The 21,595-nt window shown below is 43.2% G+C and overlaps 2 protein-coding genes across 4 annotated transcripts in view; one reads left to right on the forward strand and one right to left on the reverse strand.

Moving 5' to 3' along the window:
* Window positions 1–21,595, forward strand: part of TMEM216 (transmembrane protein 216) — a 59,235-nt gene that overhangs the window by 4,898 nt on the left and 32,742 nt on the right. For 2 of the 3 annotated variants that reach the window (XM_029583205.1, XM_029583203.1), the window contains one exon: window positions 5,620–5,821. In XM_029583205.1, coding sequence (XP_029439065.1) covers window positions 5,620–5,821 — 202 coding nt within the window. Of the gene's footprint in view, window positions 1–5,619; window positions 5,822–6,978; window positions 7,782–21,595 lie in introns of those variants that run through there. The other variant, XM_029583206.1, reaches the window with a different exon arrangement.
* Window positions 19,703–21,595, reverse strand: part of LOC115079545 — a 67,784-nt gene continuing 65,891 nt past the window's right edge. Inside the window, exon 19 of the mRNA XM_029583187.1 lies at window positions 19,703–20,838. Coding sequence (XP_029439047.1) covers window positions 20,704–20,838 — 135 coding nt within the window. The 3' untranslated portion in view covers window positions 19,703–20,703. The remainder of the gene's footprint in view (window positions 20,839–21,595) is intronic.

A 21,595-nucleotide genomic window follows, 5' to 3' on the forward strand; every position in this document is an offset into this window, starting at 1 on the left:
ATGCATAGGCTTTCAATGTGTCAGGTGTTCTCAGGCACCAATGTACCGCACTTGGAGTGCTTATGCTTCTTGAACTCAGTGTGCAAGGGTTCCAACTGCTACTACTGCTTCTTAGATTGACTCTACGCGACACAGTGGCTTCGACCCGAGTTAATGTGGGGGAGGAGCTACTTTTCTCAGGGAAGCAGACAATGCTCCACTGTGGAAAGAGGATCTGCTGCAACTCCGAAGAGATTGACACTGCAACTCAATTCAAATCGCCCTGAAATGTTGGATTCATGGAGACACTGGACCACAAGCATAGCAATTTGCCTGGTCATGTGCCAGTCCATGGCACCGACTGCAGAGTTCAAGGCTGTCAATAAGGGATAGTATCTTGCCACAGATGCAGTTTTTAAATCTATTTACTGTTTTTCTCTTCTCCCCTGACATGCTGAGGACACAAGGCCTCTGGAAAAAATGTTCTTTTTTTTAGGTAGCTCTGAAAATTGCTGTTATGGTGGCTGCAGGGGCAGCAAGGCAACTTTAAAGAATATACTGAGATAGAAATATAGAATTTTAAAGATTAAAGAAAAAATTACGAGGAGAGTGACTACATGTCCATGCTTGTGCTCGCACAAAACAGGACTGAGGAGGCTTACAAGGCAATGCCCGTGTGGGAACTTTAAGCTCTGCTGAGCATGTGCAAAAGTTCTACTAACTTGCGGGCTGATACAGTAAAATCGCGGGAGAGCGCACAGGCCACTCTCCTGTGCACGCGATACAGTATTTTAATTTATTAAAACTAGGGCCGGCGGTAAAAAGAGGTGCTAGGGACACTAGCGCGTCCCTAGCGCCTCTTTTTTTGACAAGAGCGGTGGCTGTCAGCGGGTTTGACAGACGACCCTCAATTTTGCCGGCGTCCGGTCTACAAACCCGTGGCTGTCAACGGGCTCGAGAACCGACGTCGGCAAAATTGAGTGTCCGGTTTTCGACCCATGAGCCGCAGGCCTATTTCAATTTTTTTTTTTTTTAACTTTTTTTTAACTTTTGGGACCTCCGACTTAATATCGCCATGATATTAATTGAATCTTAGCCCACGATAACACCTGGGCACTCGTGGAATGTGGTCGTATGTGTTTCAGCAAAGGAATCCCGGCATCCACATAGGCTGCCGTAATCACTTCCTTAACCCAATGGGCTATAGTTGCCCATGTCGCTGGTTCATCGTTTGCCTCCATCAAGGAGCAGATAAGGTTGATCATACTTCCTGACAGGTTTCCTAACCTCCAAGTTCTGCATCAGATGCCACTTGACATCCAAGGCACGCAAGAGACAATATTCACTCTCATCTCTATTCCTGTCCAGCATGGATGTAGAGCACTCAATAACTGTGGATCTCGATCTATCCAGAGAAATAGTATACATACTAGTCTAGTCTAGAAAGCCATTAACTAGAAAAAAATGTCTTCAAATGGAATAGATATTCTAAGTGGTACCAGCAGTACACTTTGAACCCATTTTCTTTGAACTTAAATATTTGTGAAGTACTTACTCCGCCTTTCTGATTCAGGTCTTGCCACATCTTCAGTGCATATACATCTCAACACCATAGTGGCATACCATGTTCCTGGTGGACAGTAAGCCAGTTCCCATGGGACTTAATGTTTTCCTTCCTCAGCTCATGAAGCCTTCTTTAGAACTGTTAGTTTTGCTTAAATTCTCGACATGGAAAGTACTGGTCATAGTAGCAGTCACATCAGCTGGAAGAGTCAGTGAACTCCAAGTATTCATTCACTATCCACTGTACATGCAGTTCTTCCACAAAAGGGTGGTCTTCTGTTCTCAGCCAAAGTTCCTGCTGAAGGTCGTCTCAGCTTTTCATATTAATCAATCCATTGTATTACCTACCTTCTTTTCAAGGCCTCATGTCCTTGAAGAGGAGAAAGCCCAAGGTATGGACTGCAAAAGAGCCTTGACTTATTTTTAAAGAATTAGCTCAGCTATATCAGTGATTTTCTCAATTGTTTATGACCTATGACCCTAACATACTAGGCATGGCAGTTGCCAAGTGAACATTATCCAACTGGGTAGCAGAATGCATTCAGCACTGCTACACCTTAGCAGGTTTATGGGTCATAGACTCTTATCAAAGCTCATCAAGTGAGAGCTATGGCCCCTTCCTTGATTTATCTATGAGAAGTGTCTGTTTACACCTTTATATCCCATTACTGTATAGACAACCTCTCAAGGACTGACAGTACATTCAGACAGGCAGTATCAACAAATTCGGACAGGCAGTTTTGCAAAACGTGTTTTTGTAGTAATCTACTTACCACAATGGAGTCTGGATTGATTATTTAGTAAACACTCTGCTGCAATCCTCAGCTTGGGACTCCCCACATGTAATGGCTAATTCAGCCTGCTTATCAACAGAAAAAGCAAGTTTGCTTACCATAAATGGTGTTTTCCATAGATAGCAAGATGAATTAGCCATGGAATACCTGCCTTCCTCCCTGGAGAGTTGACTATATAGCTAGTTTTAGCACCAATATAGACTGAGGAGGCTACCGAGGCAACCCTTGCACATGCTCCGTAGACAAAGTTTTTTACTGGCTTGGATAGATGAGTCCAACTGGTGCTGCTGGATGATGTCACCCACATGTAATGGTTAATTCATTTTGATATCTACAGAAAACACCATTAACGGTAAGCAATTTTGCTTAGCTGCCATTGCATTTCCATGTTTAAAAAGTAAGATGCTCTTATTTTTAGGAAATATGCTCAATTTTATTTTGTGTATACATCCACACAAACATACAAGTGAAAAAAATGTAGAAATATAAATACTGAAAATCATATATCCTAAATCTAGGATCCTTGATTATGGGGGGACCTAGCCCCAGATATTCTGCAGTATGATACCTTTCACGAGGAACTGGCTTTGACACTCAGCCCACAAATAAATCCTTAACCCTGCTTGTGACTAACCCTGTCAGCATGATGGGGATGGTATCCACAAATTCTTGATACTGTATTTAAGGAGCAATTAGTTCAGGAACCGACAAGATAGGGAGCAATTTTAGATCTAATTCTCAGTGGAGCACAGGATTTGGTGAGAGAGGTAACGGTGGTGGGGCTGATTGGCAATAGTGATCATAACATGATCAAATTTGAATTAATGACTGGAAGGGAAATGGTAAGTAAATCCACAGCTCTAGCACTAAACTTTCAAAAGGGAAACTTTGACAAATCACAGTTAACCTAGAAGATGACAAACTGAAGAGTAGTAAATCACCTGGACCGGATGGTATACACCCCCAGGGTTCTGAAAGAGCTAAAAAATGAAATTTCAGACCTATTACAATTAATTTGTAAACTTTCATTAAAGTCATCATTTGTACCTGAAGACTGGAAGGTGGCCAATGTAATCCCAATATTTAAGATGGCTCCAGGGGTGATCTGGGAAGCTATAGACCAGCGAGCCTAACTTCAGTGCTGGGAAAAATAGTGGAAACTGTTATAAAGAATAAAATCATAACACATTTAGGTATACATGTTTTAATGAGACACAGCCAGCATGGATTTACCCAAGGGAAGTCTTGCCTCACAAATCTCCTATATTTTTTTGAAGGGGTGAATAAACATGTGGATAAAGATGTGGTGCATTTGGATTTTTAGAAGGCGTCTGACAAAATCCCTCATGAGAGGCGTCTGAGAAAACTAAAATCATGGGATAGGAGGCAATATCCTTTTGAGATTGCAAACTGGTTAAAAGACAAGAGTAGGATTAAATGGTCCGTTTTCATAGTAGAAAAAGGTGTAAACAGTGGAGTGCCTCAGGAATCTGTACTTGGACCTGTACTTTTTAATATATTTATAAATAATTTGGAAAGAAGTACAACGAGTGAGATGATCTAATTTGCGGATGACACAAAATTAGGAAGAGTAATTAAATCTCAATTGGATTGTGATAAATTGCAGGAGGTCTTTATGAGAGTGGAAGATTGGGCTTCCAAATGGCAGATGAAATTTAATGTGGACAAGTGCAAGGTGAGGGACCCAAAAAACAAAAAGGAAGGCAATCTATAAAAGCCATCAGGTTGGAAAAAATAAAATAGATGCCAGATGTCCAAGTGTGTTTAAAAATTTATTGATAAATTAAATAAAAGTAGCCCGACTCTGGCCGAGTTTCGCCACACTGTGGCTCCCTCAGGGGCTATGAAACATAACAGTAGAAACATGGACATGACTACATAATAAAAAAGTATTAGTAAACACAGACATAACAAAACAAAAAATTATGTGAGACATTGATAAAACAGCATATAATAATAAGTTGTTCAAAACAAATTGTGTGCAAAAAAAAGGCATAGAAACAAAGATTGAAATAGATCTCATTTCTATAACTAATGGTTATATTTAAATAGTATTACCTGTATACTTGTTCAGTGTACCAACATGGTCATCGTAAGGATACTAACTTTGATATCTGTGAAAATGATGGAAATTAAGTTATTATATGCTGTTTTATCAATGTCTCACATACTACCATAATTTTACAAATTTTAATGTTACCAAGTATATATGTGTCAGTTATGTTTTATTACTGAAGAATTTATAATTGTTTTGTTATGTCTATGTTTACTAATACTTTTTTATTATGTATTCATGTCCATGTTTCTACTGTTATGTTTCATAGCCCCTGAGGCAGCCACAGTGTGGCGAAACACGGCCAGAGTTGGGCTACTTTTATTTAATTTTTTATCAATACATTTTTAAACACACTTGGACATCTGGCATCTATTTTATTTTTTCCAACCCAAGGGCAAGGTGATGCATGTAGAGAAAAATAACCCTTGCTGAAGTTACGTGATGATAGGTTCCATCTTAGCAGTTACCACCCAGGAATGAGATCTAGGCGTCATAGTGGATAATACATTGAAATCGTTTGCTCAGTGTACTGTGGCAGTCAAAAAAAACCAAACAGAATGTTAAGAATTATTAGGAAGGGAATGGCAAATAAAACGGTGGATGTCATAATGCCTCTGTATCGCTCCATGGTGAGACCGTACCTTGAATACTGTGTGCAATTCTGGTCACCGCATCTCAAAAAAGATATAGCTGCACTGGTGAGAGAAGGGTGACCAAAATAAGGGGCATGGAATGGCTCCTCTAGGAGGAAAGGCTAAAGAAGTTAGGGCTGATCAGCTTGGAGAAGAGACTGTTCGGGGGGGATATGATAGAGGTCTACAAAATCATAAAAGGACTTTAACAGGTTAATATAAATCGGTTATTTACTCTCACAAATAATAAGACTAGGGGAGCACTCCATGAAGTTAGCAAGTAGCTGATTTAAACAAATTGGAGAAAATTCTTTTTCACTCAGTAAGTTCTGGAATTTATTGCCAGAGGTTGTGGGTAAGGCAGTTAGTGTAACCTGGTTTAAAAAAGATTTGGATGTGTTCCTAGAGGAGAAGTCCATAAACTGCTGTTAATCAATAAGGAATAGTAGCTTGGGATCCATTTAATGTTTGGGTATTTGCCCGGTACTTGTGACTTGGATTGGCCACTGATGGACACAGGATGCTGGTCTGACCCAGTATGGCGTATCTTACGTTGCTATGTTCTTTCCCTTAGGCTCCAAGGGAAATCTGTTGCAACGGAAGATGCCTCTCACCATTAGCCTAGGCTTGACCGTTCCAGCTGCCATGATGGCTGTGTACTACCTGCTGCTGCAGACATATGTGCTGCGCCTCGAGGCCATTGTGAATGTCATCCTACTCATCTTTTATGCTCTGGAACTGTTGCTTTCCATTGTGGCCTTGATATCATTCTCCAGGTAAAAGGAGTCAGTCTGTATGCAATAGGAAAGCACAAAGTATATATTGCTAGCATTGTGGGGATCATAGGATCTCAGCTGTCACCACAGGGTGCATTTTAGAAAGGGACAAGAATTTAGAGACCAATATTGTGTTTGACAGCATTACTGCTAACTTAAAAAATTCAGGGACAGGAAAATGATTATTTGCAACCAGGATGATTGATGCTAGATTGCGTGCGCTTTGAAAAAGCCTTAGAAAAGGCTTCCTTTCAGGCTCTTGGCCAGGAGAGCCTGAATAACTCTGCATTGCCACCCTAGGAAGGCTACATGTGGAATGGGACAAAAGTAAACCAAAAAACTAAGTTTTCTAGATATCCTTTGATGGCATAGCTTGCTCTGATTGGATTATGTCCAGGAACTAGGGAAGGAAAGGGAATTATTTGAATATGTCCTTATCTACTAGGACATGGTAGGAGGAGGAAAGTTTAAACTGAATATGCCCTAGCAGTGAAAGTGACCCTGGGTAAAATGGAGACCTTTTGATTGGTGTATGTCTGCTCTATGGCTCCCTGCACATTGTTGCTTTATTTATTGGTTAAAATCAGCCACTGTTCACAGAGTCTATAGTGAAAATAAAACAGATAGCTCAGGATGTGGTGTTTGGCAGCTATCAGATAATTAGATTTTTTTTGACATGTGACAAACAATATTGAGCTTTTTATTTCATTTCCTCTGTATATATAAAAAAAAGGTTATATTTTCAACCCTCACCTAGTTTTAGATATGAGTTAGAAGTAGTGTTACTAACAAATGCTATTACATCAGCGAGAGTCATCCAGTCCTGCTTGTGCCCAGATAAAGTTAGTCCCATGTAAAGGTATCACCTACAGCTTTTTTGCCTACCTTTATTTCTTCATATGCAAGTGCACTAACATAACAACTATACTACATTGCTTAGAGAAATCAGACAATAAGCCCATACATGCAACAGGATAAACAGCACTAGCTCAGCCTGTCCTTTATGACATGGAGCTTCCAGAAAGTTCTAGTTGGAAGTTACAGAGCAGCTTCAGATAATTCTCTCTTGAACGTCAGAAGGATGACTATCTGTTTTCAGTGGGTAGGGAAGGTTTGTTTGCATCTGGATACTAGCAGTTGTCCCTCTCTCCATTCAGAGTGGAATCTTATTGAAGTTGCTGTCTCCCCCTTGCTGAAACCAAGTGACTCAAGATTCATGGCTGCAGCTTCTGAGGACCCAGTCTCCTACTATACAGTACACAGATTCTGAGAACAATCATCACCCCATCAGTGCATGCCACTTTTAAGTTTGATGGAGTGGAGCAGTCTGTGGGTGCTTGTCAGTATTGCTCTACCAGGCCTGGGCTAGGTTCTCAAGAGTCCTGATGAGGTTCGTTTGGCACTGCCTGGCACTTAGCAGTTGCCTGAATATTCAAGTAATGCATGACCTCCTGCTATGACACTTCAAAAGTTACAGACTAAGTCCTCTAGCTGGTTGAGACTGAGCCCTCAAACTGGAGGAAAGATTTATATCTTTAATTCAAAATGCTACTGGCACGCGTTCCCCAGTGTGTTGTACAGTTCTGTATGTGCATGTATTTTGTTTTGTCTGTTGCTCATGTGCACACTATGTGAGTTCTGTATGATACTGCTTGTACTGTGTATTTCAGCACGTACATATCTGCTATGGCAGTCTTATTGCTTTGACTCTGTGCTCATTTACCTAGACACCAGCTGAAATTATCTTCTGGTGAACAGAGGTATTTTCAATGCATGCTGCTGCAGAAAACTCAGGAGCCCTGCAATAAGCGCAGAAGGTCCCAGGCCGCATGTAGTGAGCACAGTTAATCAAAGGAGCCCTAGTGTGTATATATGTATATCTGTATGATATGAGTCCACCATGGATATAATCTGTAACAAAATTATATGAAAGTATTCACTAAAATGTTTTAATTATTCACCAAATCTTCATATGAACAATTTCTGTTAAGGGTCCATCATAAACCAAAATGTGGAATAATTCATGCATTTTTCATTCAACACAAGTAGTTTTAATTATATCTCAAGTCCCTTTTAGCCTGGTTTTTTTTTTTTTTTTGTTGGTTTGTTTTTTTTTATAAATACATGTAAAATCAGGAAAAGGAAAAATACTTTCCTAAATCTTTATATCAAAATGCAGTTTGTAGGAAGAAGACCTGACATGGTGCCATGTTTTGAAGTACCATCTGTTTATTAGGGGTGTGCTTGTCACAAAGGACTATTCATAATGGTGATGTTGTTGAGCACAATAGTGTCTCTGCTTTATTAACTGTGATTGAAAAGAACAGGATTTGAATTAGGCCAGAGGCTTGATGTAAAAATATAAAAATGTCTCCTTCCATTTCATGGAGTGAGATTTTGATTGAATACAGAATAACCATATCTAATATTTAAAGCTATAGCCAAAACTATGTGAAACACACTTTTCTTCAGGAAGAGACATTGCAAATATATTGCAAACAATTACAAATATTCCATTTATAGCAGAATTTAGTTCTGTTGGTGATAAAGTTCAGAGAAAGGAGAAAAGTTCAAAGTGGTATAGTGAAATTGAAAGGTGAAAAGGATCAAAGTGTAGAGAGAAACGAAGAAATAGCAGAAATATTAAACAAATACTTCAGTTCGGTGTTCACTAAAGAAGACCCAAGAGAAGGACCGTCGCTAGTTAGCAAGAAACTGGAGGGGATTGGAGTAGATGTAACTCCATTTACAGTGGAGAATGTGTGGGAAGAGCTGGGTAAACTGAAAGTTGTCAGAGCCATGGGGCCAGATGAGGTTCATCCCAGGATACTGAGGGAGCTCAGAGACGTGCTGGCAGGACCGCTGTGTGACCTGTTCAATAGATCCCTAGAAACAGGAGTGATGCCAAGTGATTGGAGAAGAGCGGTGGTGGTCCTGCTTCACAAGAGTGGGAGCAGAGAGGAGGCTGGTAACTATAGGCCGGTTAGCCTCACCTCAGTGGTGGGAAAAGTGATGGAGACGCTGCTGAAAGAAAGAATAGTGAACTATCTACAGTCGAGAGAATTGCTGGACCAGAGGCAGCATGGATTCACCAGGGGAAGATCTTGTCAGACAAATCTGATTGACTTTTTCGACTGGGTGACTAGGGAGTTGGATCAAAGAAGAGCGCTTGACGTCATCTACTTGGATTTCAGCAAGGATTTTGATACAGTCCTGCACAGAAGGCTGGTGAATAAAATGAGAAGCTTAGGAGTGGGTGCCGAGGTGATGGCCTGGATTGCAAACTGGTTGACGGACAGAAGACAATGTGTGATGGTAAATGGAACTTATTCTGAAGAGAGAGCGGTGTTAAGTGGAGTGCCGCAAGGATCGGTGTTGGGACCGGTCCTGTTCAATATCTATGTGAGCGACATAGCGGACGGGATAGAAGGTAAGGTTTGTTTGTTTGCGGATGACACTAAGATCTGCAACAGAGTGGACACGCCGGAAGGAGTGGAGAGAATGAGACGAGATTTAAAGAAGCTGGAAGAGTGGTCGAAGATATGGCAGCTGAGATTCAATGCCAAGAAGTGCAGAGTCGTGCATATGGGGTATGGAAATCCGGAAGAACTGTATTCGATGGGGGGTGAAGGGCTGATGTGCACGGAGCAGGAGAGAGACCTTGGGGTGATAGTGTCTAACGATCTGAAGTCGGTGAAACAATGTGACAAGGCAATAGCTTAAGCCAGAAGAATACTGGGCTGCATAGAGAGAGGAATATTGAGTAAGAAAAGGGAAGTGATGATCCCCTTTGTACAGGTCCCTTGGTTAGGCCTCATCTGGAGTACTGCGCTCAGTTCTGGAGACCGTATCTCCGAAGAGACAGAGACAGGATGGAGGCGGTCCAGAGAAGGGCGACCAAAAAGATGGATGGTCTTCATCGAATGAGAGATTGAAGAATCTAATGAGAGATTGAAGAATCGAATGATAGATTGAAGAATCTAAATATCTACACCCTGGAGGAAAGGAGGAACAGAGGTGATATGATACAGACTTTCAGATACTTGAAAGGTTTTAATGATCAAAGATAACGACAAACCTTTTCCGTTGGAAAAAAATCAGCAGAACCAGGGGTCACGATTTAAAACTCCAGGGAGGAAGACTCAGAACCAATGTCAGGAAGTATTTCTTCACGGAGAGGGTGGATGCCTGGAATGACCTTCCGGAGGAAGTGGTGAAGACCAAAACTGTAAAGGATTTCAAAGGGGCATGGGATAAACACTGTGGATCAATAAAGTCTAGAGGATGTGAAATGAAGAGTGGGTGGCTCACGGGAACGATGGCTACTACCTGGCAATAATACCCTTATTCAATAAACATACACATGGTTAATGCGACTCCAACATTGCTCTAAGCTTCAGCGGCAATGAGGAAATGTGGAAAAAAGGATTTGCATTCACAAAAAAGCAGGGAGTAGCTTGCTTGTTACGGCAGTTACTACCCCAAACCAAATAAGCCTGATACTTCACTTTCAATGCATATCCAGCATAGCTCTCTGCTTCAACAGCGGGGGGAATGAAGCAACGTGGATCTATATTCAGGCAACAACCAACAAGGACTGACTTACATAGTCTGGATAAACAGATAAGCATGGGTGTAGCTTGCTTACTGCGGTGGTTAATACCCCTAACTAATTAAGTTATTTCACTTAGATGCAGTTCCAACACTACTCTCTACATTAATGGTGGGGGTGGAAGGGAAATAGAATAAAAAAGGTTACTAAGAGCCAAGAGTAACAGATAAGTATGTGAGAGAAAAAAAAAAGTGCGAAAGCTTGCTGGGCAGACTGGATGGGCCGTTTGGTCTTCTGCCGTCATTTCTATGTTTCTATGAGAAATCCATTGCTGTTCTCTACAGTTTAGCTGGGGTTTACGGTCACCTTGTCTACAATCTAAACAAACTTGAGTGATAGTCTAGGGGCCTTAAATTTATTATCATGTTCAAGCCGGTGTCCTGATCATATAAATACTATGGGGCATATCTTTAAACCTGCTCGTGGGCGTAGATTTGTTCGTGCAACCCGGCGCAAACAAATCTACGCCCGATTTTATAACATGCACTCGCTTCTCCTATCTAACCCGCCCCCCAGCCCTATCTAAAACCCCCTCCTTACCTTTATCGGGAAAGTTACGCCTGCCAGCTGGCTGCCAGCACACCAACCCCTGGCACAGCGGCTGTTCCGGAGGCCTCGGTCCTGCCCCCGGAATGCCCAGGGCCGGCACCCCGCCCCCCAGAATGCCCCCTTTTTTAAGCCCCAGGACAATCGCACGTCCCGGGGCTTGCGCGCGCCACCGAGCCTATGCAAGAGAGGCTTGGCGCGCGCAGGGGCAGCTTTTCGGGGTTTATGCACATAACCCTTTGAAAATCTGCCCCTATGCGAGCAGAGCCAAACATAACATGGGCATTGTAAAAAATAAGACAAATATTCGATATGTTTATATTTTACATCAGGACAGCCCCTTATGTTTTTGTACTTCACTGAATATATTGAGTAGCACTGTAGAAGTGATTAGTAGTAGCAGTAGTAGTAGAATCAAAGAGTGGTTTATTTGTTGAACAAGTCTATCCCTATGGAGAAGGAATATGAGGAGGAGGAGCCATATTGCATTCTATAAGAACAGCTCTATTTTTCTAAATATTATTATCCAGGGGACAGTATTTGTTGAATGGATCTATTTTTGACATACACTAGCACCCTTATACTCCTTACAGTATACATATGAATTGTCAGTGTTGAAGATGCAAGTGATTTATATTTTTGTCCAATGACTGACTTTTGCTAACAGTTGGAAGATTTGATTCAATCTCTGGGAGAGAATAAGATCCATCGTTTGCCGGCGGATCGGCCCAAGTCGAAAGGTTCTTTCTCTGCGAGATCTCGTTTTCGGGGAAGTCGGAAGTTTCGTCCGGCCAGGGCTGCGGGTCCTACCTTCAGGCCAGCAGCTAACAGGCAACAGGTCCTGGTCTCAGTCCTTTCATGGCCGCCGGTTCGGAAGACCTGGAGCTTCCCCAGCGCCCACTGGAGTCAAGTCCTCACAATGAGATGAGGCGGGCCCACTCCTCGGAGATTGTCGTGGGGGGCAGACTGTCCCTTTTTTTTACGAGGAATGGGCCAAGGTGAAGTCGGATCAGTGGGCCCTCACAGTGATAAGACATGGTTACGCATTAGATTTTGTACGCCTTCCCCACGACCTGTTCCTGATGTCTCCATGCGCATACCAGGAAAAGCGTCGGGTGGTGCTCGACACGTTACGACAGCTCCTGGCCTTGGGAGCCATTTCCCCAGTTCCGTCGGGCGAACAGAGAAAAGGCCGGTATTCCATCTACTTCATGGTGCCAAAAAAAGAGGGAACTTTCTGGCCCATCCTAGACTTAAAAAGAGTCAATCGCTGTCTTCGGGTACCTCGCTTCCGCATGGAGACTCTGCGGTCGGTGATTGCTTCCGTACAACAGGGCGAGTTTCTGGCATCGCTGGACCTGACGGAGTCATACCTGCATACGAAAGGACCACCAACGGTTTCTAAGATTTTTCATCCTAGGTCACCATTATCAGTTTCGAGCTCTGCCGTTCGGACTGGCCATCGCTCCCAGAACATTCACCAAGATCATGGTGATGGTGGAGGCTCAGCTTCGCAGGGAAGGCTTGTTGGTACATCCATATCTGGACAACTGGTTGATTCGAGCCAAGTCCAAGAAGCTTTGTCAAGTGGCAGTTCGCCAGGTACTACAGCTGTTGAGATCACTTGGGTGGGTGATCAACTTGTCCAAGAGTCAGCTCGTTCCCTCCCAGACCTTGGAATTTCTGGGAGCGTTGTTCAACACGCAGCAAGGGAAAGTTTTCTTGACAGCGGACCACATTACGAAGCTATAGGGCCAGGTTCGGGCTCTGTTGGTAAACCATCTTTCTCGGGTGTGGGATTACCTACGGGTCTTGCGATCTATGACTTCCATTCTGGAGCTTGTACCATGGGCCTTTGCATATATGCGTCCTTTTCAGTCGGCATTGCTGTCCAGGTGGAGTCTGGTTTCGGAACAGTTTCATCTCCCTCTCCCGCAGGGGACGAAGACCAGTCTCGACTGGTGGCTTTGCTTGGACAATTTGCAGAAGGGAGTTTCCCTGGTAATGCCCGAATGGACGATAGTGACTTCGGATGCCAGTCTATCCTGTTGGGGAGCAGTATGCCTTCGGAAGTCTGTGCAGGGACTACGGTCTCTACAGGAGTCTCAGTGGTCCATCAATCGCCTGGAGACCAGGTCGGTACTTCTGGCCTTACAAGCATTCCTTCCTCTGGTTCAGGGGAAATCGGTCCGGGTCTTGTCCGACAATGTGACCACGGTGGTGTATATCAATCAGCAAGGAGGGACCAAAAGTCGCCCAGTGGTGGAGGAAGCACAGAAACTGATACACTGGGCGGAGCAGCACTTGTCTCGTATAGCGGTGTCTCACATAGCGGGAGTCGAAAATGTGCAGGTGGACTTTCTCAGTCGAAACCGCCTCGATCCAGGAGAGTGGGAGTTGGCGGAAGAGGCCTTTCGACTCATTTGCGATGAGTGGGGCACTCCCTCTCTAGATCTGATGGCGACCTACAAAAATGCCAAAGCCCCACGGTTTTTCAGCAGGCGCAGGGAGAGAGGTGCCGAGGGCGTGGACGCGCTAGTACTCCCGTGGCCAACAGACGTACTGCTTTATGCCTTTCTGCCATGGCCCCTCATCGGGAAGATGCTCTGCTGGATAGAACTCTACCTGGTGGAAGTAATTTTGCTAGCCCTGGAGTGGCCGAGGTGCCCGTGGTTTGCAGATCTGCTCAACCTGGCCATGTCGGGGCTCCTGCGTCTACGGGACATTCCGGTTCTCCTTCATCAAGGCCCTGTATGTATGGAGGAGGCGGATCGCGTTTGTCTAGCGGCATGGCTTTTGAGAGGCGACGTTTGAAAAGCAAGGGTTATTCGGACGCAGTAGTTGCTACCCTTTTGAGATCGCGCAAGTCGTCTATGTCCTTAACGTACACCAGGATGTGGAAGGTGTTTGAAGACTGGTGCATTGCACGGGAGATTGATCCCATCCGGGTGTCTATAGCGGATATTTTGTGTTTCCTACAAGCCAGTCTCGCAAAGGGTTTGTCATGCAGTTCGCTTAGGGTCCAGGTGGCTGCTCTTGGTTGCTTCCGAGGTTCTATTCACGGAATATCCTTGGCTATGCATCCGGATGTGGCTTGTTTTCTTCGAGGAGCAAAGCATTTGCGTCCTCCACTTTGGTCCCCTTGTTCTTTGTGGAATCTGAATTTAGTCCTCAACGCGTTGTGTGGTTCGCCCTTTGAACCTTTAAAGAGAGCGACCTTGAAGGATCTTACATTGAATGTGGTGTTTTTGATAGCTATTTCCTCGGCTCGGCGGGTGTCAGAACTTCAGGCGTTGTCTTGTAGGGAGCCCTTCCTAAGGATTTCTGAATCGGGAGTTTTGTTGCGTACGGTCCCATCCTTTCTTCAGGTGAAAGGAGGTAGTTTCCTCCTTTCACCTGAATCAGTCAGTGGAACTTCCATCGTTTGCAGATATGGATCGGTCGGATCCCCTCACGCGAGACTTGCAAAAGTTAAATGTTCGGAGAGCGCTCCTACAATACCTGAAAGTCACGAATGCCTTTCGATTGTCGGACTATCTCTTTGTGCTGTGGAGTGGTCCGAAGAGGGGCAATATGGCTTCCAAGACTACGATAGCTCGCTGGTTGAAGGAAGCTATCAACTCGGCTTATTTACTGTAAGGCAAGTCCTCACCGGTAAATGTTCGGGCACACTCTGCTAGAGCTCAGGCGGCTTCCTGGGCGGAATGCCACATGGGGGACACTGGAAAAGCCACATCCAGTAAGTCTGCCAGGTATTCCGCTACTTGGTGCCAAAATCGCCGCATGGGAGGGCAGGACCAAAAAACATGTGATAGCATATCCACTGCAGTATTACAATGAGTGCAGGTTGCCGAAGTCGCTATAGTCAACTGACTCGCCACTTGAGGTGACACATACACCTGGCATAAAAATTTAAACTGCAACTCCCGATAATACATGCTGCTAGAGATCCTGGCTATGCGCCGAAAACACACCCATAGAATATATCGTGTAACCGTAAAATCCCCATCTCGGTTCCAACGGGCCTCAAAAAGGGAGTAAATATTTAACCGGACTTTTCGACGCACATATTTATAGTAAACAGACAAGGAAGGAACCTTATCCCGCTCAAAGAGAAAAACTTGATCTAAAGCATTGAACACTGAAGGCTGCCTAGCGACTGCAGGCAGGGCACTAATATAATGACGAATCTGTAAGTATGAAAAATTATGAGGGATCCCCAGACCATAAAGGTCGCAGAAGTCTGCAAAATCTAAAACTTTCCCTTCCTGCGTAAGTAGCTGCCCCAGATAAATAATTCCTTTAGATTCCCATAATCAAAAGGTATCTGACTGAGATCCGGGGGAAACCTCAGCATTCCCCTTAATAGGGAGGAGATAAGCGCATAGGTTGGAGTTTGAAATAATATAGATAGCCGCATTCAAGTTTGCCGAATGGGCTTAATGAGCGCCGACTGTGTTAGAAATGGTGGGAGGTGAGTGGACTTTGCCTGCAAAACATACGGAAGGGTTTGCAGGTATATTAATGCAGTCTCCGCTACCAGTGGAACATAATATGATTTGTCTAAAAGCCAATCGCAGAGAATCCTCAAGTCACAGGCTAAATTATATAACGCTAAGCCCGGAAGTCCTAGTGCCCCCTCCCCCAGCGTGATTTCAACCAAGATAGAGGAAGCCTAGATTTCCCACCCCTCCAAATAAAGCAATGGAGAGCACCATCTAACTTAGCCAGATCTCTCCGTTTCACCAATAATGGCAGGTTTTGGAGCAGGTATAGTCATTGCGGAAGGATAGTCATCTTAAATAGGTTTATTCGGCCCCTAGAGCAGTGGTTCTCAACCTTTTTTCCATCATGACACACCTGACAGACCACGCTCACATGTGTGACACACTGCTCATTACAATTCAAGGCGGAAATAAAAAATAAAGGTCCAGTATTATTTTTATTGTTAAGAATAAAAGATATGTATTCTGTCTGAACAGAAATTGCATAAACAGTAAACAGCCCACACCAAAACAGTACCAATTTCCAGCACTGAAACAGTAACCACCTTACCTAAGAAAAGGTAACACTGAAAATATTACACCAGGCCTTAAGACACCAATACATCTCTTATTAGGAAAACGGACCAAGTCAGACTGCTATAGAGCCCTACACAAACAACACGCCAGCAGAAAACCTCACCTGAATCACATGTGCTGACCCTCACCTAACAAAGAATAAAGAGACCAAAACACATAACTAGAAGCATGCAGACAAAAACTGAATTGGAAACCGCAACAAGCCAGAGTCTCTGTATGCAGTGAAACAAACAAGAAAAACGAAACATCAGCAGTCCTTATAAAACAAATCAAGAAATATAAAATCAATAGCAGTAAAACCATACTAACAAAAGAACAGATTATTTCAAAACAGCTGATGAATGGAATATCCAATAATAAAAACTCATATCAAAAATTTCTAGATACCAATAAAATATTTCAAAATAGCAGACACAAAGACCCAGTAATGACAAATAAGGATACAAAAAATGTTTTGCTCTGCATACCTGGGAACGTTTGATATCCAGGTGCCCTGAGATTATTTTGAATTAGCAGGAGGAAGGATAGTTTGCTTGGAACTTTCTCTTCTCTCTCTCTCACACTGGCTCTCAATCGCTCACATATACACATGCTTTTTCTCTCTCACTTATATAGGCTCTTAATTGCACATTTACACACATGCTGTCTATCTTTTCATGCTTTTCACAGGCTTTCAATCACACACATACATGCTGTCTTTTTCTCTCATTCATATGCTTACAAACATGCCTCTCTCTCTCTCTCTCTCATTTACACACATGCTCTCAATCACATACTCCCTCACCTAAACCAGCTCTCTTTCTCTCATTTACACACAGGCTCCCAATCACATGCTCACATGCTCTCATAAGAACATGCCATGCTGGGTCAGACCAAGGGTCCATCAAGCCCAGCATCCTGTTTCCAACAGAGACCAAACCTGGCAATTACCCAAACACTAAGAAGATCCCATGCTACGGATACAATTAATAGCAGTGGCTATTCCCTAAGTAAACTTGATTAATAGAAGTTAATGACTTCTCCTCCAAGAACTTATCCAAACCTTTTTTAAACCCAGCTACACTAAGGGGCAGATTTTCAAAGGCTACACGCGTAACCCGAGAAAATCTGCCCCTGCGCGCGCCGAGCCTATTTTGCATAGGCTCGGCGGCTCGTGCGTATGTCCCAAGGCTCGCAAAATGGGGCGGTCCGGGGCATGGCCGGGGGCATGGCAGCGGTCCGGGGGTGGGGTCGAGGACTCCGGCACAGTGGCCTCGGGCAGGCGTAACTTTTGGAGCAAAGGTAGGTGGGGGATTTAGTTAGGGATGGGGGAGTGGGTTAAATAGGGGAAGGTGGGGAGGGCCGGAAAAAAAGTTCCGAGCGACCTTGGAGGGAACGGGGAAAGCCATCGGGGCTCCCCTCGGGCTCAGCACGCACAAGGTGTACATGTGTGCACCTCCTTGCGTGTGCCGAACCTGGATTTTATAACATGCGCGCGGCAGCGGGCGCATGTTATAAAATCCGGCGTAGATTTGTTCGCACCAGGTTGTGCGAACAAATCTATGCCCGCGCGTAGATTTTAAGATCTGGCCCTAACTGCACTAACCACATCCCCTGGCAACAAATTCCAGAGCTTTATTGTGCGTTGAGTGAAAAAGAATTTTCTCCAAATGTGCTACTTGCTAACTTCATGGAATGCCCCCTAGTCCTTCTATTATTCGAAAGAGTAAATAACCGATTCACATCTACTCATTCAAGACCTCTCATGATCTTAAAGACCTCTATCATATCCCCCCTCAGCCTTCTCTTCTCCAAGCTGAACAGCCCTAACCTCTTCAGCCTTTCCTCATAGGGGAGCTGTTCCATCCCCTTTATCATTTTGGTTGCCCTTCTCTGTACCTTCTCCATCGCAATTATATCTTTTTTGAGATGCGGCGACCAGAATTGTACACAGAATTCAAGGTGTGGTCTCACCATGGAGCGATATAGAGGCATTATGACATTTTCCGTTTTATTAACCATTCCCTTCCTAATAATTCCTAACATTTTGTGTCAAGGCCCTATATTTTTAGAACAGATGGTTCGCTTCTGTCTCACAGCTTGGCTTTTGAGAGGAAGAGTCTAAGGTGTAAAGATTATCCTGAGGATGTCATTTCCATTGTTACAGGCTAGAAAGACTTCAACATCCTTGGCCTGTGTCAGAATGTGGAGAGCCTTTGACTTCTGGTGCACAGAACAGGGAGTTGATCCTACTCGAGCGGCCATGGCGCAGATTTTGACCTTTTTGCAGTGAGGGCTGGTGAAGGGTTTGGCCTTCGGTTCCCTTAGGGTCCAGGTGGCAGCTTTGGGCTGTCTTAGAGACTAGTTTTAACTTAGCAATGGTATAGAAAAGATTTTAAATAAATAAATAGATTCAGGGGGCAACCCTAGCATAAACTCGGATATGGTGCATTTTCTCCGGGGTGTGAAACATTTGCTGCCTCCAATGCAGAAGTTGTCCCCTCTCTGGAGCCTTAACTTAGTTCTCAAGGGATTATGTATTGCTCTGTCTGAACTGCTTCGATGGGCAACGATGAAGGATCTTAACTTAAAGGTTGTTTTCTTAGTGGCAATTTGTTCCGCTAGGAGAGTTTTGGAGCTACAGGCTCTTTCTTGCAGGGATCCTTTTCTGAGGATTACAGATGATGGGGGTCTCATTGCATATAGTTCCTTCATTTCTTCCTAAGATGGTATTGTTTTTTCATTTGAATCAGTTGGTGGAGCTACCGGCTTTTCCAAACCTGGGGACTACTGTGCCTCTCATGAGGGAATTGAGCTTTTGGATGTGAAACGGGCCTTTTTGCAGTATCTTAAGATCACTAATAGCTTCTGGCTATCGGATCATCTGTTTGTGCTTGGAGTGGCGCAAAGAAGGGGCATAAGGCTTCAAAATCCAGCATAACGTGGTGGTTGAAAGACGTGATAGGTTCGGCGTACATCTGTCAGGGTCGCACTGTTCCTGAGGGATTGAAAGTTCACGCTACTCAATTGCAAGCAATGTCCTGGGCCAAATGTCAGCAAGTGTCACCACGAGAGATTTATAGGGTGTTTACTTGGAAATTATACAGTTTTGCAAGCCATCGTCTGGATGTCCAGCTACAGATGCCATGAGCTTTGGAGAAAGTGTGCTTTGAGCGGGACTCTCACAGTCCAATCCTGTTTAAGGAAGCTTAGGTACATTCCAGGAGTCTGGACTGATCTGGGTTCATACAGGGAAAGGAAAATTGGTTCTTACCTGCTAATTTTCATTCCTGTAGTACCACAGATCAGTCCAGAGTCCTGCCCATTAAGAGGAAGAGGATTGGAGAGTCCACTCATTCTGTTTTGTTCTTGTAAATAGAAGGGCACAGATTTTCTTCTGTTGTTTCTTGTTGAAAAGGATTGTTCCCATTAAGGTTTTTTTCCCCACAATCTTCTGCTCATTTGGAAAAACATGTTTATTGGGGGGGGATGTGTTTGTTTAGGTTCAGTGGTATCTTGGCTTGGGTACAGGTCAATACTGAGGGACTGCAGGTGGCACACTGGGTTATGTACAGTGTCACTGAAACTTTCTCTGTCTCCATCTGCTGGAAGGGAGGCAAAACCCAGGAGTCTGGACTGATCTGTGGTACTACAGGAATGAAAATTAGAAGGTAAGAATCAATTTTCCTTACATTGCGATATTTTACATAAACTACTTGATAACATCTCTGGTTGATTTATTTAGTGGTTTCATGTAAATCAATCGTGGCACAGTAAATTTCTTAAATCCCTTTAGTTTGTATTCACAGTTAATTAAGCAGAGAAGCCATTGTGCTCAATAAATATGTTGTTATGAACAGCCGGTTTCATGATTTTACATGCATTTATTTAAAAAATAGGCTAAAAAGGATTTCAGATATGATTTAAAAAAACAGCTTGTATTGAATAAAAAATTCATAAACTATTCCACATTTTGGTTTTCATTAGTCCCTTAATAGAAATTGTTCATAAGAAGATTTGATGAATAATTACATTTTTAATGGATACTTTCATTTTGTTTTACGTGTGTGTGTGTGTGTGTGTGTGTGTAAATCCTCCAGTATGTGGAGCTACATTCCTTTCCTTCACCAATCAGGATCCTGGAATGCTGAACTATATCAGTAACTCTCACTTTTTTTTCTTACCAGCTTTCAAGTATTGGAATCCACTATTGTATAATAAATCTTTATTTTCTTTACAGCTGTTACTGAAGTAGTTTTTTTACTTGAACATTTATTCATCCAGTTTATGCTTGTATTGTATTCTGCCCATTCTTCAGACTGCAGTACAACACCGTACATTTTGTGGTAATAGAATGTAGAAAAATGGGAGACTTGAGTATTTCCTATCGCAGATGCTTTCTGAAGCTGGGAGGGTTCATTATTTGATGCTTTTTGGACACCATCTATACATTATGTCTATGGTTCAGCTAAAATTCCTATTGATAGTTCTACTACTTATTTCTATAGCATTACTAGATGTATATAGTGTCATAAATTACACATAAGAGACAGTCCATTCGCTGTAGAGCTTACAATCTATTCAAAACAAAGAAATAGGACAACTAGCTTTATTTGTATTCTTGAAATCTCACAGCTGCACACCTTGGAATTATTTTATATACATTAAACCTGAGAAGTTGCAGGTAGCAGCTCCCCATTTTCTAATACCGTTTCTTCACAAGCATTCCTCCTGTTCTTCAAGGCTGGGCAAGGAGGGAGCGAACCTGCTGGATCAAAAAGATTCAGCATCGATACTTTCTGAAATGCAGAGTTAAGGGAAACACTACTTATGGGGGCAACTTGAACTGAGAGGAATGAGCAAAATCAACTGGGGTGAAACTTATGTAAGGTCGTTAATGCTTTACATATGAGCTAATCTTGAGGAAGAACAAAAGGTAATGGCAGCAACATCTATGTAGATGCATTAAATCAAGAAAAGCTTACATAAACACAGGTAACCTCTACGATATTGCAAAGAACCCAATTTAACTACTGCGCCATGCCTTCCAATCTTAGAATCCCCTTTCTCTGGAGAAATTGCATATTCAAAGGCGATGTCTCGCACTAGAAAGAATAAACCTTCTTATCTTCCATTGGGAGTCTTTCAGGTGTTCCAATCATTTTCTGCTGCTTCATTTTAAGAAAAAATATAAATTGAAAAGTGAAGTGACATTGGAACAGGAAGGCAGCCATTTTAGTCTCCAAGATTCTTCAATGCCAGCATGCATTGCAAATGACATCACTGCTTAATAACTAAAGGAGATATCCATGTTGATTGCTAAGGAAGTAGATTACAGTGACAACATGTAATCCCTTAAGGGGACTGCTTTACTGGTTGTCAGTGCTCTCGGTTGAGTTTATTATTGATAATTTGAAGTAGTGACAGGCTTCTTTTTTTGGATTAGTGGAAGTAGAGAACACTTAGTTTTTGTAATTTCGGCGGCTCCAGAGGTTCCTTCCCCCCAGGGAGGCAGGCGGAGCAAAGGCCTTCCCCGGAGACGCGCACACGTGTGTC

This window comes from Rhinatrema bivittatum, chromosome 17, assembly GCF_901001135.1.
Source record: "Rhinatrema bivittatum chromosome 17, aRhiBiv1.1, whole genome shotgun sequence".
Taxonomy (NCBI): domain Eukaryota; kingdom Metazoa; phylum Chordata; class Amphibia; order Gymnophiona; family Rhinatrematidae; genus Rhinatrema; species Rhinatrema bivittatum.